The 22,851-nt window shown below is 39.1% G+C and overlaps 1 protein-coding gene and 1 long non-coding RNA gene across 5 annotated transcripts in view; both read right to left on the bottom strand.

Annotated features, from left to right (window-relative positions):
- The window catches only part of LOC122541049, a 28,287-nt gene extending 16,645 nt beyond the window's left edge, over positions 1-11,642 (bottom strand). The window contains exon 1 of the long non-coding RNA XR_006309499.1: positions 11,098-11,642. This is a non-coding gene — a long non-coding RNA (uncharacterized LOC122541049). The remainder of the gene's footprint in view (positions 1-11,097) is intronic.
- A 5,316-nt stretch (positions 11,643-16,958) lies between these two features.
- LOC122541047 (COUP transcription factor 2) overlaps positions 16,959-22,851 on the bottom strand; it is an 11,026-nt gene continuing 5,133 nt past the window's right edge. The window contains exons 1-3 of one of the 4 annotated variants that reach the window (XM_043677541.1): positions 22,371-22,845; positions 21,104-21,652; positions 16,959-19,742 (exon numbers count right to left, since the gene is read on the bottom strand). In XM_043677541.1, the coding sequence (XP_043533476.1) occupies positions 19,468-19,742; positions 21,104-21,652; positions 22,371-22,791 (1,245 nt within the window). In that variant the 5' untranslated portion in view covers positions 22,792-22,845 and the 3' untranslated portion in view covers positions 16,959-19,467. Of the gene's footprint in view, positions 19,743-21,103; positions 21,653-22,370; positions 22,846-22,851 lie in introns of those variants that run through there. The other 3 variants (XM_043677542.1, XM_043677543.1, XM_043677544.1) reach the window with 3 other exon arrangements.

Raw genomic sequence — 22,851 nt, 5'->3', positions numbered from 1 at the left:
CCTCTAGGGTTCTCCCTTTTGGGAAATAGGGGTATGTTGGGAAGGGGTGGGGGGAGCGGCGGGAATAAGGGAAATCGGTCAGTAAATCGATGCTGCAATACATCAGTTGCAGCTATATCTTCCTCGTTGTTTATCCTAAAGCAAGTGTGTTGGATATTCTGATTGAAATTTCTTGAGGCTTTTTTTATATGCAGGAGGAAGCTGTCGAGCTATTTCCATCGCCCAAAGCTAATAGAAAACTCTTTTTAGGGGGATTATTGTACCTGTCCCACTTGAAACTTCTCCTCCCAAGCGGAGTACACTGAAGCTTCCAGCACCTGTAACAGTGCCATCTGTGGAGTGTTATTGCTTTTTCTTTTTTAAAAAAAGAGATTGAACTGTTAGCGATGTGAAATGTTGATTAGGTTCGAATTTCGCTTAAAAATCAGCAGGAGGTAGTTGTCATGTCGATCTTGACAGCTCTTCCGCAATGTTGACATTTAAAAGTGGCTGCTAGATTTTAGACCACTGGGGAAGGGAGGAGGCGGGGGTACATAAATGGTAACCTGCGAAATAAAATGCCAGGAACATCAAGAAAGTTATCAAGTGGCTGAAATATTTAGTTCGATGCCATTGCAGTTATACGTTCCATTTGTTCCGTGATAGGTTTGTGGAAAATGCGGGCCAACTTTCGCTAGTTATGCTCCATGCTTTCGTTCGAGATGAGTAGAGTTCTTTTTACTTAAAATAAGTAACTATTGTACAAAATTTCAGTTAACGTAGATCAAAGTTCGCAACCTAACTGTTAACAGCTATAGACAATAAAAATGCGTTAATTTTCTGCATAGACAGATATTGGATCATTTAAAGGACTTCATATATCTAAATATAGAGATTGCCTCGGCGTAGGTATTGATACATTCAACAGTGAACTTGTCAAAGATGGTTCTTCAACAGGTGCTTTGTAGAAACTCTTGTCCTAAGCAGCTCTGACGTATGCCAATTGCATGTTTCTGAAACCCTTTAAGTCTCCCTTAAACAAAGTGTTTCTTCCTCTATCTCTCGTACCACAACTTTCGATTCTGCCACAATAAACTTTAAAATATACTCATGAAACCTGATTTAAAACGTGTGTTTTTCGATAATGCCAATTCGGTAGCCTTAGTACGGCGCTACAGGACTGAAAACAACGAAATGTTTCATAAATGGATTTGGAGGGGTTTCCTGAGCAGACACTAACTTTTCATAACATCCCACCCTCCGTGAATACTATTTTACAGATCTGCAAATTAATCCATTCATACGCAGCAAAACAAATGCCAATTTTCATGCTGTGTTCAGAAACTCGATGCAATCAAACAAAGAACACCGAACATATAGGTTCCTAGAGTCCAATTAGCGTGTGTGCAGAAGTTTAGATTAGAGAATTTTATTAATAGTTAATATCATAGGTATTCCAAGCAATATTGTTGTTTGGATACTATAGATTTGTTTGAACATCACATCAGTTGATCACAACACAGAGGGAAAGAATCGGGAGGGAAAAAATACTATGCCCTGCATGATAACTTCCTAGTTTTAATTATCAATGTGCAAGATGATTTCCCATGCCGTCATCCAATTGACCTTACCGTCAAGACCATTTTTGAAAGAAATATCAACAGATAAATGAGTTCAGATAACTTCAAGAAAAAACTCTTGCACATCTATCATATTCATGGCCGCACGTTTATCATTTTAAAATGAAATACAATGATTTTTTTGAAAAATGTAAGTTGCGAATTTGATCTTGATGTCTTTATTTCATTATAGCTAGCGCGAGGATGTACACTTCAAGCGAACGCTCATAATTCTGCACGATAATAGTTTTATAATAAATACAATGATTGCGTCACACGGCTGAAATATTTTAAAACGTTTGATCAGGCCATTCATTTTATTGTAAATAATATTACAAAAACATTCATTGCAAAAAAAGGGGCGATTTTGCTTTTAAGTCTTGGATCGATTCTTAAGAAATGTTACCAGCACTGGATTCTGGAACTTAAAACTAAGTGATGATTAAAAATGCTTTTCTGAGCACTACCTTTTTGCACATTAGTGATGTAAAATTAAATAGAGTGAGACATAATTTCGCGGAGAAAACATGCAAACTCTCCGTATGTCCATTTTCTTGAAATCTGCAAAGAAAATAACCTGTTTTATAACCTGAAGTCAGCTTCCAAAAAGGATCAAAACGCAAAGAACAAATTGATTTGCTTTGGACGTTATTATATTGATGCGGGGAAGGTGACAACCTGACGATTGCAAAGATTATAAGAAAACAGGAAATTAGAAAAATCACCGAGGGCTATGAGTCTCAATGAAATTTATGCTGGGAACACATACCCATAACGGACCACAAGTGGATTGATTTGTAATTTATGACAACGGTCCCATCCTTGGTATATACCTGCAATTTATTTTAACGCGACAAGTTGAAAGTTAATTCGAAGATCAGGGGTTTTTTTTCGGTAAACTATTATGTTTGTGGGTTTACAAATATTCAATGCGTTTGGACAATACATTTCCCGCATGTTATTTCTGCGAACATTTTTTTCTACATAACATCTAGTTGAATAGTTGTGATTTTTAAGTCAGTACCAAATTGCGCAAGTTCATCCATTATCTTTTACTTTTAACGTGTAGAACAGTTGTTGGTGCTTTTCTCATTGTTTCAACAAAGAAAGAAACATTTAATTTAACAATTTGAGGATCTTAATGTGAAATGTTCAAAAGTTTGACGATAGCATGTGTTGATAGTTTATTGCCTGTTACTCGTTTGGTACGGTTAGAATGGCGCCCACTTTTATATCTGCTCTTTTCAATTACAATCTATCAGTTCCCCAACCATCGTGGACAAAATATAGTTGCATTGATTAGCCTTTGCGTCTTTTGCCGGTTTATTTATCAAGACCCCGAACAAATCCGTGGTATGACTTCACTTATTACATTTAAGAGATTTTAATGTTGGAATGTCACTTTTAATTTCACAAGACAAACAACATCCTCGACATATAATATTGAACGAAACTAGCACCCCGATGAATATGATTCATTTTATTTTGCACTTAAAAACAAAAAAAAACAGACACTATCTTTCTCGCTTTTAATTCATAGCAGCGAATATATCCTTTAAATTAAAGCTTGATTTTGCTTATGCATTTCGAAAGGATGCGCAGATAATTCAGCAAAGCCATTTTGATAAGACGCCCTTTAAAACAGATAATTTAATTCCGCAACCAATAAGGTTTAAAATAACACTGGACGGTGCGTTTTTTTTTAATAATTAGAGGTACATTGGCTTTCGTTCCCAAGAATTTAATCCTCGGATTCGATGTCACCTTCAAAACACTCTACCTAGACAAAGAACTGTGCTTTTTTGTACATAATTTTGAATAGGAACCAGCGCCTCCTAGTACCTGACTGAGTAATAACTCTTAACAATTTATTCTGCAAATCCATAATATCTCACAAAATAAAAGAAACTAACATAATCAAAAGGCTAGGGTTTTGAATAAAGTGGACGGGCGACAACTGTACGTATGCTAGCGTCAGTTTACTGCAAAATTCGAACTTCATAATTATACCGCAAAATAAAACGAATTCGGAGGCTTTGTGTGATGCCACGAACTCAGTCTGAAATCAAACGATTCTCCATTGAGAGAAACTATGCTCATAATTAAAGTGTTTCACGTTTGTTGACGATTGACGAAGTTGCACCAATAAAAGAATTAAATAAATACTAGCTGTGACAAAGTCCGTTTTTTCTTTATCATGTGCTTTTACCTGGGTGGCATGAATGAATATTCCAAGATTTCATGTTAACTCAGAATTAAATGATATCAACACAGTAGTCGAACTCAATCGTATTTGATTGTGGGCAGCTGCTACAAGTTCCAATCACCAAATTTCACCTGCCCGACTTTCCTCACTTTCTCTAGAATAACACAAAAATACCGAATAATCGTTTCGTTGCTAAATGGGGTGCCAAGAAGGAGGTAAACCATTAGGTCTTAAAAGATACTTTGTGGGGCGCAATTAATCAATACGTTGGGGTTAATCGCTTTTATTTGATATTTAGATGCTTTCTTATATGACAAATGTCATGAAACAAAAAATATTTCGCAATGAATCTAATCAAAGAATAATTTTAAATGTATGGTTTGTTCTACAGTTTAACATATGTTTATTTTCTCCAATACCTTATAGCTGATTTGATTCTGTGAACTGAAAGGGGCAAAAAAGCAAAGTCAATCATTACACGTAAAGGTTCTGCACAGTTATTAAAGAAAGGTTTGTATTCTTTTTTAAAGCAAAATCAAAATTATAATCTAACTAAATTCGGAAACGCCATAGTTTGTTAGTTACTCCGCATTTGAAATAAAGATAATTGACAAACAGTATCATATTAAGGGAACCCCTTCGTGCAACACATCGGTTTCGCTGCGCTGCAGTATTTATTTCAACAATTTTTTTTAAAAAAAACTTTTACTCTGCAAAACTCTTCTGCAGCAGTCACCGTCTGAAATGTTAGTACTGAAATTGTCTGTAGCTCGGGACAATTTTATTTTATAAAAATCCACAAAATCTGTGTGGAATTTTGTCATATTTTATGAACCCCCTGCCCCCGCCCCCCTCCCGCCTCCGCCCCCCCCCAAACAAATTCAATCATGTAAAATTCTTTTGTGCTTGATTGTACTGCACCATTTTGAAAGTACAGGAGAAAAATCACAGATATTAGCGCCACCCCGCTGTCATTAGTGGGATGTGCACACCAAAAGCAGTGAGCAGATCAAACAGTCTCTCAAACATGACATAAACATCGTTACCCTTTGTAACTTTTCATTAAATTATTGAACCTTTTATTAGAGACCGACAACAGCATCTTTTTTGACGTGCTGATCCTGAACCGCTCACATTAAAATATTGCTTTACTCGGACACTCAGTAGTTTATCTGCTCATGGCAAAGTTACATAATGCCAATTAATTCCATTAGCAATATATGTTAAATGATATAAAAATGAATATGAAAAATACACATCGTATTGAATCGTAAATTCACTCTATCCCTCAATCCAAATTGAAGGATGATAGGGCAAAAATGTTTGATGAATATACCATATTTTATTTTTCATATCTGAATATTACAGTCGGTCGGAGTTTTTACGATTACCATTTAAACTAGAGAGTGAGGATGAATTCTACTGGCTGTTAAACTTCCTGCCACAAAATGCAAAGCAAGACTGAGGAGTTTGTATTACAACTGTGTCATAGTGTTACACCGATGCAAAACATGTAGCCAGAGGGGCTGCTAATGATTACAGTATAAAACCCGGCTCCAACAGAACAGGCAGCCGAGAAACTGGCCATTATTAATTCAGTGGTCAGGCACTTATCCAACTCTCCCTGGACTATAAAGCAAGAAACATATAGCACTCCAACATAAAGATTTTTTAAAATATGATGCTTTTTGTCTCAACACTAATTATAAACTTTTTCCTCTTCTTTTCAAACCCTGTCGCACTCTTTATCCAGCTGATTTCCTCTCCAGCACCATGCTACAAGACGATTAGCAGCAAATTATCCCTACGTTTTTGCTATTACATTACAAATTTATTTTATGTGACGCGCCGTCAGACCTTTCCAGCCGCATTTCACTGAATGAGTAATTGTGGAGATCCAGATGGAATAGATTTTCTACATTTGACAAGACATTTGTCATTTTTAAAGTACCAGATACAGAATATCAGTCAGGCCCTTTTTGTGCATCAAGTTTCCGAACAATTCATATGATATTTAATACAGTAGAATCAAGAGATTTTATATTTTGACAGTGCAAAATTAAAAAGGCAGAACCGAATTCATTGCAAAATCGACACTTATTAGAGTTGGGGACTTATTAAATCTAGCCGGACATGGTTGTGTAGGTTGTAAATCATCGACCATCGTTTTATTAGAAAGGAGCATTTGAATTCATTTCTAGGTGTTGGAGAGTATGGAAACATTTGTAATAATGAACAGAGGGCGGAACTACTTTCTGGACATCTCTTCAGGTGTTGTTTATCTGAGAGGAAATGAGGACTCTGTTCCAATTCTTTATCATACTGATAAAAATCCCTCTGTTGTATTAATGCAAATTATATTGGAGTTCTTTTTCTGATAAACCTGTATATATTTAGCCTTGGGATTCATTCTAGGAACGCTCCTGAAGTCTATTTCTAATTCGTGAAGTATTTAATGGAATAATCGAGCGAATTTGGCCCACTGCGGTTATGCGTGTGTATCATTGTTCTTATAGAACTACAACAGCAAAGTGTATTAAGTCCATTTCGGAGGACATTTTTTATACATTAATCTTTGTACAAATCAGTTTTCTCACCGTACAGTTTCAGAAGATGCAAGCGTTAGAACTTTGGCATCACTGTTTCCCTCTGCTGTACCAAATATGTTGCAAATTTCCTGACTCCCATCCACCCTATTTTTTATCATGCGTGTGCTGATTAACAAACACAATGCCGTGGTATCTAGCTCTAAAACAAATATCTAAGCATGTTATTTCAATAATATATTGAACAATGTACTATAATGATATGAAATATTAATCACACAATATAGCAGCCCGATCTCAGTCATTTGTTCTTTACCTATTCAAATAAATGCAGTATGTTCGATATTTTAATAAGACTTGGTTTATGTTTGATTGTCTTGATATTGTAATGAATTCAATTGTTCAGAGTCACGTGCTGGGCCAGGATTCCAATCTCAGATCCGCTTTAATCTACTCACTCTGAGCGCGGTTTAATCGTCGGATCTTTGGGGAGAGGGGGCAGATCATAAATTAAAAAGGGATCCATATTAAAACACAAACAGACAAAGCACTAAGGTGCATGTGTCTATTTGAACGTCATATTGGAGAAGGATCGGAGCTGTGGGGTCAATCCAATGGACATCTAGAAGATGAACCGAGATTCCAGATATACATAGAGTACGTGCATCAATACAAAGCACTAAAAAAAATCATTCTACAGGAACAAATATAATGCATGCAGTATCTAAGATCAATATGTTGTGGGATATTAAATATATCTCCGCTATCATTGATTATGCTGAAACTATGTAGGCCAGTCTACTGGGGTAGCTGCTCAGCGCGGTCAATTTATCAAAGCAAATAACCTGCCCTGACTATTTCCTTGATATATCGGCAGAGTGGCATAATAACCAATAAATGAAATTGTTTTTAACTGCTCGGCAGATACATGTTGTTCCACCAGCTTTAATTCCAACGCAGTTTTTTTTTGTTTCGTCTTAATAAAATCTGAGAATAACGATAAAAACACCGAACAATGCTAGCCGGAATTATTTATTAATACTTCTAATAAACAGTCCCACTTATCCGCGTCCACAGAATGGCGGCAGTTGATAACCTGCCACAGAGCGCCATTTTTTAATCGCTTAGAAATCGTGCCTGGTGAGGTATTGATACAATAAAATGATCTGCCTAACAATCGAATCAGATTTTGTATTGCCAAAAAAATGACTACAAATATACACGTAAATATTAGTCTCTGCTTGAGCCTTAAAAACCAGCGTGTCCGTCTAAAGCTACGATAAGTAATACTGTACTGGGGGCTAAATGTTTTAAATATAACCTTATAGCACTGGTGCTAATTAGAAAGGGCATTCAGTGATTTCAATGACCGCCTGTTTTTCTTTCCTATTCTGCAATACTTATCAAGATCTGTAGTAATGGCTATTTTTGGGAATTAGTATCGGTTAACTGTACCAAATTAATTTGGTACTTCATTGTAACATAATCCTTTTTTTATAATTCGGGAGAATCGCAGATATAATTTCAGCCCCATTTGGTTGCTGTAGTTAACATGCAATTTTCAATTAGAACTTGGAAATATGAAATGTATTTAATTGTGATTCTACAATCAAGGCACCAGCAGATGCACTTCCACACTTTCACGGCTTGTCACACTTTCTAATAAGTATTCTGCATATTTTGGCAATGATTTTACTGAAGATTATATTGTACGTAATCTGTAAAACAGAAATCCGCGAAGACTTCAGTGTGACTTACTTGGAGGGAAAAAAAACGTTTTACAGATTCTGCTTGTTATTGGGAGGCAGTAAACAGATGTGGGCGAAGAAGATGTCATCAAGAGACAAGATATGTGACTCACTCTGTAAATAAATTATTGCTGGCCACCGATTTAATAACCAAATTTGAGTTGATGATATAAGGATTAACTCCTTGCTACTTCACATATGATTCCTTATCATTAGACTCTCAGGCTAATGATAATAGAAGTCTAAACTTTCTGCTGGGTCTGATGTATGATTTTTTTTACTCCTCAGTACTAAACCAAGACGGAGAAACGAACCAGATCATTCAGAAGTAGACGAGTCCTTTAAAGCTGTTCTTGTGCTTAAGGATTCTGGTTTTAATAATAAATAAATTTGCCTCGATAAATCAGGACATCATTTAGACCAATACATGTTTCTGAAGCCGACTTTTCCTTGGTGTTATATAGCCAGTTGCACATGAAGTGCAAAGAATGCAACAGCAACTCGCTGAAACACATTTTATAGCACCTTTATTACAAAGACTTAAACATGTTTCCCTGATTCATGCCTTTGAAAAAAAATGTTTACTGTTGAAGTGCACTTTGTGTGAGTTCTGCTACATGACATAGCCAGATATTCCATTCATACTGTGAACGCCCAATAAACGCCATTTGTGTCTCTGAAATGTCTCGATATAATTTCCGTTCAAATGAACCGAATTCTTCAGCAGGTTATATGAGAGAAGATCGTCAAGGTAGTATTTAGAAGTCGTTCCAATTTTCTTATTTCTTGAATAGTTTCGGGGTGCCAGGCTTTAAAGTAATGGGACAGTAAATTGCCAGTGACCCTGAACTATCGCTAGGTCTGCTTGAAAAGCTTTGCTCCTAAACCCAGACAAAGGTTTCATGCACACAAATACAACCTATTTAAAGACGAGTCACAATACTCGGTAGATTGAATTCCTCATATATATATATACATAGGTCCCATTGAGGTTGCAACTTCCATTTAAATTTAATTTCTGCAGAAAGTTAGTTTCGCACAGCATGTTTGTACTTTTAATCTGGAGATTGACAAAGTAAATAAAATAGACTGCTGCTTGTTTCTACTTAATACGGCAGGATCACCAAATTCGTGTGAGCTGGAATTCCTATATTTAGTTTTAAAGCAATCAGGAATAAAAATGGATACACTACAAATGTATATAAATAATAGATTGTCAGAACCTAGTGAGGCCGCTGGAAACAGGATGAAACAATAGATGTTCATAGAACGAGGGAACTTTGCAAATCTTAGTTACTGTTTTCCAATAGAAAAGTGTCAGAATCCACCAAAGGGCTTAAAGGCTTAACGCTGGCAGTAAGTTCATCATCAGAGCGAGCTATTCTTTCAGGCTTTTTAACCATCCTTTGAGACGATTGAAATCGCTCTCTCTCCGGCTTTATCCCGAAAGAGAAAAAAAAACCAGAGGACCAGAGGTCGAAGTTTAACAGTATTCTCTTGACTTCCAGGTGTTCTACATGCCGTATTGAAGCATGAGCACCTCGGCACTGCACCTCGGGTGATTTCTTAAAATAATTAACAGATTGGAAGGTACGTTGATCAAGGCGAGTGACGTGTGAAGTATCTATGAAAATGTTGACTTGAACAAATAAATATGGGACTCTAATAGATGCTGTACTGTACCACTCACTGTAGTGGACAGACAGGCAGAACACACTCAGTTGCAACAGCATTTTTTAAACTCTGCGATTGCTTTTTAAGTAAAGGTTGCAGTGATAATTCCACTAACAACAGCAATAACAACAAAAAATTGTTTCATTAAGTTTGCCCTCACAGAAAGCTGCCAGTCTGCATTAATAGTCACACAGTCAATATCGTGGTTGCAACACTATCCAACCAGCGGAGTATGAGTCAAATCAATCAGTGTTGACAAATTAGTAATATTTGAAGGAACGCGTTAATTTACAACTTTGTTATTAGTTAAAAATCACCAGCATTGTAGTGGCAATTAATAACGCTCTGAGCGGAAGACTGAGAGACGAATGATCCCTCCTGTACCGATAGTGATAAACACAGCTGTCCCGCAATGATGCCCAATGATAGAAAGATTCAACTAGGGCGGGAGTGGTGATGGTGGGAGGAGGGATGGGGGTGGGGGGAGGTGTTGTAACTGTGGACTGGGAGAACGTATTAATAATGAAACGTTCGCAGGTAGGAAAAGAAAGAGAAGAAAGCAAAGGAGGAGAGAGAGATGAATAAAAAGGGAGGGAAAGGGGAACAAATAGATAGTGATTGGAATACCGGACGAAGCAACGGATAGTCCACACGCAGTCTAAATAACATTTTTTTATGCTTAAAAGTATTACAAAAGGTTCCAAACGTACGGAACTGACGGGCAATCACACACCAATAACTCAATGATAAGTTTTAAAATAAAACCAAATCCGCCCCACACACAAAAAAAGACTCACTTACAAGAATAAAACACACAAACTCATCACAGTACGGGAATAACCAATCTAACAGTCATGGTTTAATGGGATCCTGATATTTCCATTTGGAGTCGGAGAGTTTTGCAGGCCAGACCTTTAATGATAAAACTTTCTCTCCCCCGCGCTCTCTCTCTCTCTATCTACTCATCCCTTCTCGCGCATGCACAGCATTTACAGGCTCTTCCCCCAATCCACCCCCCTCCCCAATTGCTGACAGTTCGACATAAACTTCAGCTAAAAGATTCCTTTTTTTTTTGCGTGTGCGTGTAGCTGTTCACCTGGTTTACAAGCATGCTTTTCAAATGACCATTTATTTAAGTATTTCCTATTTGCTGTAACTCTCTCTCACACATCCTCACAGTCCTTCGTCCCGTTTCTAACCACTCGGCTCAACTCACAGCAGGTCCTAACTACTTGAAATTCACCAAAATAATGACCGTTTCGAAACGATAAATCATCGTCTCCATGTAAACCTTGAAGGAGGTTTTTAGAAAATAGCTTGCTTACTGTGACTGTGTGCGCTCCGTTTCCACTTCGATTGCTTCCACGACTCCTCCTGTGAATAGCCAGTCCCGCACTTTACACTGGAATCTGATTGTGTTTGTTTGCTTTTAAAGTTATACTCTCTATCGGTTGCAACTTTTTTTTGTTTTCCTACTTTTTTTGTTGTTGTTGTTGAACGCACACTTGGCTTACTAAGTCGTAGTGCGCTGCACAAAAGGAGCTACGGAATGAGATTTATGGCTTTCCAAATGAAAAGATTCATTCGACATAAAAGGTTAACACAAAGTTCGTATGACCGTGACTTGCATTGGCAAGAAGCAGCGCCGACTCAGCACAAAGGCAGTTCAAAGAAACCTTTAAAATACACGCAGACACACACACACATACAGACACACACAGACACACGCACACACGCATACACACACCAGTCGAAACTGCGGTTTTCATATCCATGCTATAGTTTCCAAGCCCAGGCATCCTTTTGTTCGTCTGGATGGAGATTTTTTTTCTCTCTCTCTCACCCTCTCCCTCAATCTGAACTTTGCCACTTTGGTGCCGACGAAACCTCGTCTATTTCACAGGGCAAACAAAACATCAAGGCGCTGGGTTATAGAGAGAGAGGAAGGGTGAGGGTGTGAGGAGAAGACAGAATGTGGTTGGACGTCGAAGATGGAGGGCAGAGAAAAGGGGCGAAAAAGAAATAATAAAACAAAAAAAAAGGTGGAATTGAGACAAATGCTTGACTGGAAAGAGGGGGAATGATCGGGTGTTTTAGTGCGTTTTTTTCCACGGTATAAAAGACTACACACAAAAACAGATAAGACTCGTGTTTTGTGATTTGGGAAAGGCGTTATTTAAAAAAAATAAGCATAGAGCAGATGTGTTAGTTGTCAATCTGTAGGTTGGTGCAATGGGAATGCTAATGAGAGAAAATTAACCCGTCCTTTCGTTACATAGGAAGGGATCGATGGTTGACCCTCAGATCCCAGAACGTCTCATTTGTGGTGCGTAGCAATGATATAATCAGCCTCATCTCTAGCACGCAGCAACCCACCAACCAGCAACTTTTGTTAACAACCTAGGCTGTCTTTCCGAATCATTCACATAATCTCGTCGAGCAATTAGAAAAAATGCTTATTTGATTGTAAAGTCCCGTCCAAACCCGTGTGTCTGTTTCATTATTAACTTTGACTTATTTCAGTTAAGTGTTGGGAATAACGAGTGAAATTTGGAGGAACGGTTCCTAAACCCTTGAGCCAGTCTTGGGGAAAACCTGCGAGTGGCTAGGTGTTTGCAACGAAATTCTCAAACCGGAAAGCACCGAAGTTGCAAAGCTTATTAATGTACTCGGCTCAGTGCACTTGTCCATGCATTGACATCAGTCCCTACGCGAAACAGAACGATGTTGGTGTCTGACACCATTCAATCTACGTCGGAGAGTTCCTCTCATCAGAGGAATAAATAACCAAGTGCCCGAGCAAATATTTTATAATTCAAAGAAACGGGGAAATACTTCTGATAATATATGGATGATTTGTTTAAATTCTCGTTTAGTAGGTATAGCAGATTTTATCCCCTCACATCTGCAAACTGTATTCCTGTGTGTGCAACTGTGCATGATTCCGTTAGTGCGTGCACACCTTACTCACTGTCAGAAGACACCAGACTTATTTTTTTTTAAGACAGGGGCCTGTTTGTCCCCGAGGAAACAAATCAGTGATGCCCCGTCGTAAAAATAATGGGGCAAAATGCGGTATTAAGAGTATTGCTTTCTTTGGGCCTTTAGTGGTGTCAAGTATCTATGGAATTTACACGGTTCTCAAACATTGGTTGCTAAATTTCAGGCTAACAGGTGGGTAAGATAGGACGGGTTTAATCCAACTGCAAATTATTAATATGATAAACAGGAGGAAATAAAGTGAACCAGTTAACTTCTGTCTGAATGCAAGTATTAAGATAATATAGCCTTCCTTCACTTTGAATCAGTCCTGTTCCTGTCGTGTTTAACTTGTGGTTGAAACTCGAAGTAGGTCCTTAAGTGACAATTCTGTGGATAACGGGTAGATGGCACAATTTTCTAACATTTAGAGAGCACACACGCTGAGCACTAAGTCCATTTAGAAGCACTTTCTTTGTGTGCACAGAGATAACTTGACAGACAAGCAGAACAGAGACATCTCAATGAAGCCTGCAAAAAAAGTTTGCACAAAGGAATTCGCAAATCACTCGTTTATGAAGGAGAAAAAAATCGGAGGAGTAGAGAGGGGAAACATTATTTCGCGGGGCTGTCAATAAATTAATTCCCCTCCGAAGAAATGTCAATTTGAACTGAAAATAAATAGTGTGGAAGCTTTGAGTTGTAGAGGACTGGGCCGCGAACAGCAGTCTGATGGAGTTAAAGGCGAATCCCTGGTGGTAAATCCATCATTAGCATTTATTTCCTGTAAAGCGGCAGCTACAGTAAATTTATCCCGTTTTTGTGGCGTTTTAATAGACATTTATTAAAAGACTTTAGAAAGAGCGTGGGGAGTCTGATTACATAAACTTAGAATTGGAGTATCAAAGGCACAGGTCAGTGGTAATCGGGTTATCTTGCTTCCAAAAAGTGCTTCACCGCATCAAACTGCTAACAGATATATATAGGGATATGAATGAACAGCCTCTTTTGGCACGACGGAAGAGTCGTTTTCAATCACACACCTCAGGTGGGATAGCATCTGAGTGCTCAGATTTAAAAAAAAGGCCGAGAATTGTAGCGCCCAATGTTCCCCTTCTACTGCAGTTTACGGCTCTCAATTTAAAAAAAAATAAACTTAACGCCAGTTCTTAAGGACGCAAAATGCGTGTGTCTGCTTGCGTCTTAATAATGGAATCAATAACACTTCTATTGCCAAGAGATCTATGCCATCTCCTCTCAAAAGGTAAAACTACTGAAGATGGGCAACCTCCCGGGGAGGAGGGAAAGGGGTTTGGGGTTGGGGTGGGGAGGGGAAGGAAGCAAAGAGAAAAAAAGAACTTGTACAAGATGTACTGAAATCCTAGCTAGCGGTATGTTGCCATCGCTGCAAGCCGAAACAGAAGGTTTCTTGAAGAATTGCACTTTATTTAAAATCCAGACAGCTCTGTTTGTCCATTATTCGTTCCTCTTGTTGCAATGTCAGTATTAAAAGTCTACACATATGAAGGCTGGCTGCAAGTGTGTGTGTATGTGTGTGGGTGTAGTTCCATGCTTACACGATTATTGGTCAAACTTCCATTTTTATAAAAATTGGCAGAACGCTACACCATTCCAGATTACACCTTTTTGAAAAATTCTTCCTCGAGGAATGGAGTGCGTGTGTGTGTGTGTGTGTGTGGATGTGTCCGGTGCTTTACCAGGAAGGTTCGGGACTTTGTGCAAGCCCACCGCTTTTCCTCAAACTTTCTGCAGAAGAAAATAAATAAATGTGACATTCGGAGAAGCAAGCGCTCATTAGTTCGCTGTACGCTCCTAATGCCGGGACATAAGAGCAAATTATAGAGTTCAAACCCAGCACACGCGTTGTCAACTGAAATCAGCCCACCAGAACCATGATACAAATTGTTGCAAAATTGCATCCCCAGTCCCTTTGAGGTTGAGAATATAATGGCAATCATCTTTGAGTTGAAAGCTGGATTAAAATTAATTTTGCATTGGAATATATATGTAAACTCAAATTTTGAAAGACACCACACATATTCTCCTGCGTTTAGTGTTTTAAAATTAAATTAAAGAAAACCCTTTTCGAAACCTGATCTTTAAAGAATATTCAAGCGATACCTTTTAAAATATATACATATTATATTGAATGAGCTTAACAGCCACACAAACTTTTTTTCTTCACCAACTCGAATCTTGTTACTACCAACGCCCAGCCTTAACTGCTTTAAAATTATTGAGTAATTAGCTTTAGTTGCGTTTCACCATTAATTAGGTAACAGCGCAGTAGGGAGGCTTTGAAATTCGAGAAAATGGGGTGGTGGGAGGAGGGGGTGGTGAGAGAATCGTCTGAAGCAACTTTCAGCCTAGTTTAAATAAATAAATGCGTGCAAGGTTTTAAGATTCTGAGCGTGTCTGCGTCTCGAAGGCTGTAAATACATTCAACGCCCCCCCCCCCCCCGCCCTCGTTACCGAAGTCGATAGCACAGCGAGTGCAAACTTTGTTTAAATCACTCGCACTTTGGGGTCTGAGTTTTGCCCTCACACCAGGAAAGCTGAGCAGCACCGGCCTGAATTTAACCCATTCGCTCTTCGCCACCAAACCCGAATTTGAAACAGAGGGGCAAGGGAGAGAGAGCATGTTATGTGGAGCGGAGCAATGTAAATAGATTTGGTAGAGAGACAACTGCCTTTGCAAAGAGACACTTGCTATTTTGTAACAGTGTGTGTTGCGGCTAGTAAACGGCCCCCCCTGTAAAAGACGATTGCCTTGAGAGGATGGGCGAGTTGTTGTTTTTGCATATTTAAATGACAAACCACAATGGGATTGCGTGAAACGCCGAGGCCTTTCTCTCTCTCTCTCTCTCTGTGCGTGTGTGTGTGTGTGTGTGTCGAGGACTGTTTTCAAGGAATAAAATCTAGTGGCTTCAGCGGAAAAAAAAAGACAACTGCACTTTCAGACCCGAGATTCCTCCTTCACCACTACCAACACTATACCTCCCACCCCCCACCCCTAGCCCCTTCCCCTTGGATCGCCCTCGCCTGCGATTGCAAAGGAATAAATAAATAAGCCGGTACATAGATCCTGCTGCTAATCGTTTTATTGGAGCCGCTCTGTAGACGAATGGCAAAAAAAGGGTTTGAAATGTGTTTCCTATTACAGCTTGCTTGGGCTCGGCAACATATTACACGCCGCCATGTTGGCTTGCTAACAGGACACTAAACCCAGCCGGCTGAACACATACTTTCACACACACGGTCTCTGGTTACAACTGCACCCCACATCAACCTCCAACCCTCCTCTCCCCAAAATAAAACTCCCATTAAAGACACACCGAATGCACAAAACTTTCTGCAACATAGCAACCGCGTCCTTCCATTTCAGAGAAAATAAAGGCACCTTCAGAAATCGCACTGGATTTGGTGCAGTGCAGATCGTGCAATATTGAATTATACCCTCTCAACTGCGCTTTCTGTTTTGTTATTGTTGCTGTTTGAACATCGCCAAGCCGCGTTGTAAAACATGATCTGATAGCCTCTCCCCCCACCCTCAAAATTTGGTCATTAGCGGTGAAAGGCAATCACACTTGGGTTGCTGAGACTGCCGAGTGAAGTCATATTGCACAGACCTCCCTTCACTCGCTGCGAGAGAGAAAAAAAGTGTTTGAGAGAAAGAGAGAGAGAGAGAGAGGAAGATTGGGCGGCACGCCGGAGCCATGCAAGCTTGCAGATCATGTTTGACTGGTTTCTTTTAACCCCTAGCACCGAAATGCGAAGTAAGATCAGATAAAAAAAAGCCGCAGGAAAAATAAATGGGCACTTCAGGCGAGCGTCACCATATTTCAACAGCCTCAGATCTCGCCAGTTAAAGGACAAGCTCGTCAATTTCAATCCCTTTTGTCAGTTTCACCCCCGGGTTAATTTTATTGTTCTAACGCAGCTAGAATGGGGGCAACTTTTGGAGTGGGTGGGGCGCGGGGAGGGGGAGGAGAACGGGTGTTAGTATTTATAAACTAACCTAAACAAAACGTAAAACATTTTAATCCTGCAATCAAACTTTGCTACACAGTGGTAGTTTCATACTATGTATTCACAACATTATGTATAGCAGTTGGTTATGATCAAGGCCTCGGTTAATCAATATTTAAATTGAGAAAATTGGGAATAAAACAGTGAGAGCCTTCGATTCAAAGCCATAAATTATAATTTAATACCAAGAACAATTTACAACAAAAACGCTGTATACAATAGCTAACACAAACAGGAGTCTGGCGTAGTAACTCCATACACATATTACTTGCAATAAAAAAAACATCTGAAAAGGCTCGATCTATAAGTTAGAACAGCGTAGCAATACCCTGAAGTTAAAAAAAACGTGGGTCAGCTGCAAACGTGTTAATAATCACAACCATACATCATTTCTGGTCCAGATCTGTCTCTACAACAGGTAAAGATCACTGTTCCATCAACTATACAAAATGATTCTTTTTTGTGTGCGACCACAACAAGATGTAGTATGTGGCCGGATAGCCACACACACAAAAAAAGTTTTTTTTGTCTTTTTTTTTGTAAAAGGGACAAAAATGCAAGTTTTCACACTGCAGTGTAGGTAGCAGCACTACCAGAAAAGCTTGGAACAAATGGCTTGGCCAACTCAAACCAGCTCGCTCTGTTTTTTTTTGTGTTTTGCTTTTAGTACAAGGGTAATATGGGAGCACTGAAGGCAAACAATCGCCAAAATGTATAACCTCTATACAATCCAACATTTACATGTATGTAACAAATGTAAAATGTGTTAGCGACCTGTGGCCATGCTCTCACAGTCTATTCCCATATATAAAAAAATCAAATGAATTTATATTTATATACATTAAATCAGGCTCACTTATAGTGCTACACATCAAACGTCAGTCACATCATCCTCAGTTTGAAGAACTTCCAATAACAAAAATTGGCAACCACATTTTTCCAGACATACTTTTTGAATAAATCTCATTTAATATATTTTATTTACAATCAACACTGTTCCTAGTAGCAATTGCTTGTTTAAGTGTGTTCTGTGCGTGAACTTTAGACACAATAAGCTTCAAAACAAAAACTTGACCATTAAAACACATAATGATCCATGCTTCCTAACACCTGTCTAATGTACATTGGTTGCACAGGCACTTAAGTTAGAACTAAATAAGGGTCGGTGGTCAAAATCCCTATGGCATTTTGAATTTAAAAGGGGAGGAGAACGGCGTCTCATATTGGGGTTGTTCGACTGTTTCTTTAAGGTGTCACTGCTAAACCCAAAAGACAAGGAGCAGCATGAGTCCACGGTTTATCCTTTCATTGAAAGAGCATGTGGTTTGCCCACTACTACAGACAGTGGTAGTAAACTATACAGGTATATTGAGTAAATAAGACAAATAATCCACGAGTTGTAATGACTCCAGTAAACTGCGGTGTTTGACCATTGTAATGAGATTTTTTTCCTTGGGTGAACATACAGTTGTAACAGCGAAAAAGTTCCATATATCAAATAATATTATAATCTCCGAACACTTTCATTTTTCTTGAATATAACACACAGGACTGACCAAACAATCCAATCATAACTCTTACAGTACAGAAATGTTGCACTTTAAAAAAAACCTTCAGTTTGTACACACGACTGTAAACTCTAGATACTTAATTAACCACATGTCAAATAGTAAGTGCCGACATAGAGTTCCATGCTGAATCCAAGAAAAGAAATTGTGGCGTTATTTTTCCTTTAAAAGGGCAACGGGTTGATAATTGTTACAAATGGGTCGGAAATATACAAACAGGCGTTCTTTTTGGAGCCTGGTCGGACTCTATACTGCAACAGGAACTAAATGGAGCCACATTCAGATCACTAAAATGTTCTTAAATTTAATGAAACAAAATTGTTCTGTGTCTTGGACACATAAAATATTTCTGCTTCAGAAATATACGAACAATGTAGTCCTTCCCCCCCACCCCGCCCCCTCCACATGTCAATATTAACGAGTTTTCAACAATGGATTTTTAAATTACAAGTGTGTATCATTTAATATAAGTCTGCCGTCCATTTCCCCAAAATTAAACGTCTTATGAGTGAACACTATAAGTGCGTTTCCAGCATTAAGTTTCAATCCTGTCAATAAAACCTTTCGTCTAACGTTTTAGTGGATTCAGTTTTAATTCTTGCAGAACATATTTACGTGATACACCGTATCTGATAAGAAGCAATGGTTATATCAAAATTATTAGTAGAGAATCACAGAGGAGACTGGTTTGAAACCAGGAAAAATACAAAACAGCTATAGATACATAGACACAGGACAATTTATAATAATTTGGAAAATGTTATTTTCTTTCCTCCTAATTTTGAAATTCTTGTTTAAATGCACTTATCTTTATATCGATATTTCTCAAAAGTTTACAAAATAAACCAAAATAAAAGACTAATTTCCTTTTGTTACAAAAATGATAAGTAGCAAGTTGTTCTGAACGACACAGGAGAGTTTTTGAACGCGTTTTTTCTAAGTTCGTGTACAGTCATTGAAATCCACAGTCCTCTTTTTTCTTCCCTCTCTTCATTTTTTGTGTGTCACATAGGTAAACTTGTAACAGCCTTTTATTTCCTCCCATTACAGAAGGAATTTGCAAAATAATGTCACTTGCCTTTTTCCTCCCCCTTCTATTTATTGAATCGACATGTAAGGCCAGTTGAAGCTGCTCCCAGATAGCAACATATCACGGATCAGAGTTTCTATGGGGGTTTTACCTACCAAACGGACGAAGAATAATTGCTCGATGACAGAAGATGAGACGGTGCGAAGAGAAGGGAGACGAAGTAAAAGCTTCCCAAAGCGGGTCGGTTGGTTCGGATACTGGCTGCGAACATATTCCTCCAGAGCACATTGCGATTTCTCCTGTAAGCTTTCTATATGGGCCACATCAGACAAGCCACAAGCATCTTCATTAAGGAAATGGGCACAAAGAAAAGAGTGAAAAAAGAAATATATTAGAAAAAAAAGTGTAGGATTAAATAAATTACACCCATACTTGCATAGGACCTTTAATTAGAGAGCATAGGTTGTGACCTGACCTAGCCATTGCATCTTGCAATGCTCTAAACCCAGCCCAACAGACGCATATTATTATAGGCATCAAAGCAAACACAAAGCATAGATACAACAACCATTCGCAACCACATTTTATATAATACTTTGGGGTTTTCTAAACTTAAACCAGGTTTGGCCATCTTCGGCGAGCAACGTTATACATCTATGCGTATATATTTTCCTTCCAATAGCGTGTAACACCAAAGTGCTCACAAAACAGTGAGTTTGCTTCGCTGCACACAAGGCCTGACATTTTACAAATAGTAATAAATTAACTGCTATGGTAATGTCATCGATTGCTCTTGGTTGAGTAGGATCAAGTAGACTGAACAAACAAAATAAACCGCACAATATTTAAAAGTATTTCCAAGTTGGTTAGTAATTCAAGTATTAAAAAAGTCTAAGAAAAATACTACTTCATAAAAACTGGCATGTGATAACTTAAAGCAAACACACAACACGTCACCCCCACTTAAACTCAAATGCCTGGATTTTTCCCACTAACAAAATGTTCGCTTCTAATTTGATTAGTTTTTTAAAATTTTTTTTTTGAAAAGGACGTGATGGAAAAGCATCTTTTTTTTAATGTGTGAAGCAATAATATAGAAAAGGAAGCTTGGGTCACGACCCAAGCATTGGAAGGGGTCCAGGGAGTCCTCTGGATACCCAGATCACCCTAAGACAACAAGGAAAGGATTGTGAACCGCTTTCCCACATAAACTAAAAATTTCTGTTTCCTGATATCAATCCCTGAAAGCTTTATACTCAGCCCAGATGAATGCTTGCGCTCCTGTTGCAACTTAAATGCAGCAATTCTGCACATAGTATGAGGGACATTCGACAGAGCCTATAATGTTTGTAAAATGTCAAAACATAGCTATATTTTAATCGCTCCCCAGATTTTCATTTGCACGTAATTTTACATAACTATTGCGATAGGCATGTAAAATGTATAGTAACCGCCTTTAAGACAAAATCATCACTAGTGACTAAATGTATTTTTTCACTAAATATTTTCATATTTTAAAACTAACATTGTGCTAAAATATAAAGGCATTCTCGCCCTGTCTAGTTTAATGTCGATATTATAGAAAGCATACATGACACTACATTTAGATGAGAGCTGAGTATATGACTGCATGCTTACTCAGATCTGATATCATGGCTGTTCTGATTACAGATCAGCCATATTCTGGAATGAATATATTCCTACCTGAAGTGAAGAGGACGATAGCCTTTAAGCAGCTGTACTCTGCCGAGTCGACATGCAAAGCTTTGAGTTTCTCGACCTGCTCCTGGAAGATCCTTATGTGATCCATGAAAGCAACGACCCTGTCTGCAGACATAGGGGACGCGTGCAGCCCAGCGGCGGCTAAGAGAGGAGCCACATGAAGAGGCATGGAGCACTGGGCAGCGTTCAGAACAAACAACTCGCTCCAGGTCAGCCTCAGCAGGGCTACCTGGTCCGTGATCTGCAGATCCGGGAAGAAAGGAATATTCCTCGCCCATTCCACGGCGCTGAAGAGCAGCCGAGCGGCCAGTTCACAAATGTTCTCAATGCCCATGATATTGTTCGGTTGCATGCACTGACTGCCGTAGCGGGAGGTCGGGTAGGGCTCGGCCCGCAGTAACAGGGAGATATATCCCGATAAATAGGAATGGCAGTTGAGTGGATCTCCGTTTGTCAAGGCGAACTGGCCTGGAGTCGGTTGTGTAGGTGGCATTCTTCCCCTTTGGACTGCTGCAGTGCGAAAAGAACAGACTACAGATATTGAAACCTGAATCTTACCACATTTTCAGACAGTTTGCATACAATACACACCCCTAGCCATTTACAAACAACAATAGCTTGTACATACACTATAATTTTTATTTTAATTCCCACCGACTGTACAACATGTTTTAAAGCCAGACTGCACATTTTAAACCCATTACTGCTATGCCATTTTACTATGACATTTCCCTAAAGCATGCAAAAACTGATTGAATATTTTACAACAATGGCTGATTTATTTTACTATCTGGACTTTACTCTGCAAACTGCTCCAACTTGCACCGTGCATTCTCAATACCCTCCCCTCTTTTCATGAGAAGTTTCATGTGTAGCATAACACATTTTTCAAATTAGATTGCAATCAAAGCACGCTTTCTACGGTTAGTCCTCATCTGACTATTTTCAAACAGACAGACACACACACACACACACACATACAGTCTTTCTCTCTCTCTCAAACACACACACTGAAATCAAAGAAAAAAAAATAACGTTTACAAGAACACATACGACTTTCTCGGCCCCAAGCACTCTGCAAAGTACAGAGAGGCACTAGCAATTCATTTTAACTGGCGTTCAACAACACAGAACAACTTTATGGAATGGAAGTGAGAGCTCTTTTCTGCAGGGTGGGGGTTGGGGGGAGTGGGAAGTAAGGGGCTGGCTATAGTAGCTCAAACATTTTAAATAAATGAATTCTCAATACCTTCCCGTCTCATGCCGACTTTGAGGCATTTTTTCAGGCGACAGTACTGACACTGATTGCGATGGTGTTGGTCTATGGGGCAGTTCCTGTTGGCACGACATGTGTACGTCAAGTTTCTGCGCACACTTCTCTTAAAGAAACTCTTACAGCCCTCGCAGGTGAACTGGCCGTAGTGCTTGCCGCTCGATTTGTCCCCGCACACCACGCACTCGATGTGTTGCTGCTGCTTCTCGCCTTGTTGCTGGCTCTGTTGGTTAGGCTGGGCCGGGGTTCCCGGAGCTCCCGGCTGGCCTGGAGTCTGCGGGGTAAGAGGTGCTCCAGAAGGCGGCTGCGGTCCTTGCTGAGGCGGGGGTGGCTGTGTGCCCTGTGCTCCGGCCACGTCGTCCTGCGGGTCTCGCCACGTACTGACTACCATTGCCATATCTCGGGCAGAGTATTATCAGACAAAAAAAAATGTCTTGTCTTTTGAATCGGCAGATGA

The sequence above is a fragment of the Chiloscyllium plagiosum genome, chromosome 36 (assembly GCF_004010195.1).
Source record: "Chiloscyllium plagiosum isolate BGI_BamShark_2017 chromosome 36, ASM401019v2, whole genome shotgun sequence".
In the NCBI taxonomy this organism is placed as follows: Eukaryota; Metazoa; Chordata; class Chondrichthyes; order Orectolobiformes; family Hemiscylliidae; genus Chiloscyllium; species Chiloscyllium plagiosum.
Note: the sequence above shows the minus strand (reverse complement) of the source record. Positions and strands in the feature narration are given on the sequence as shown.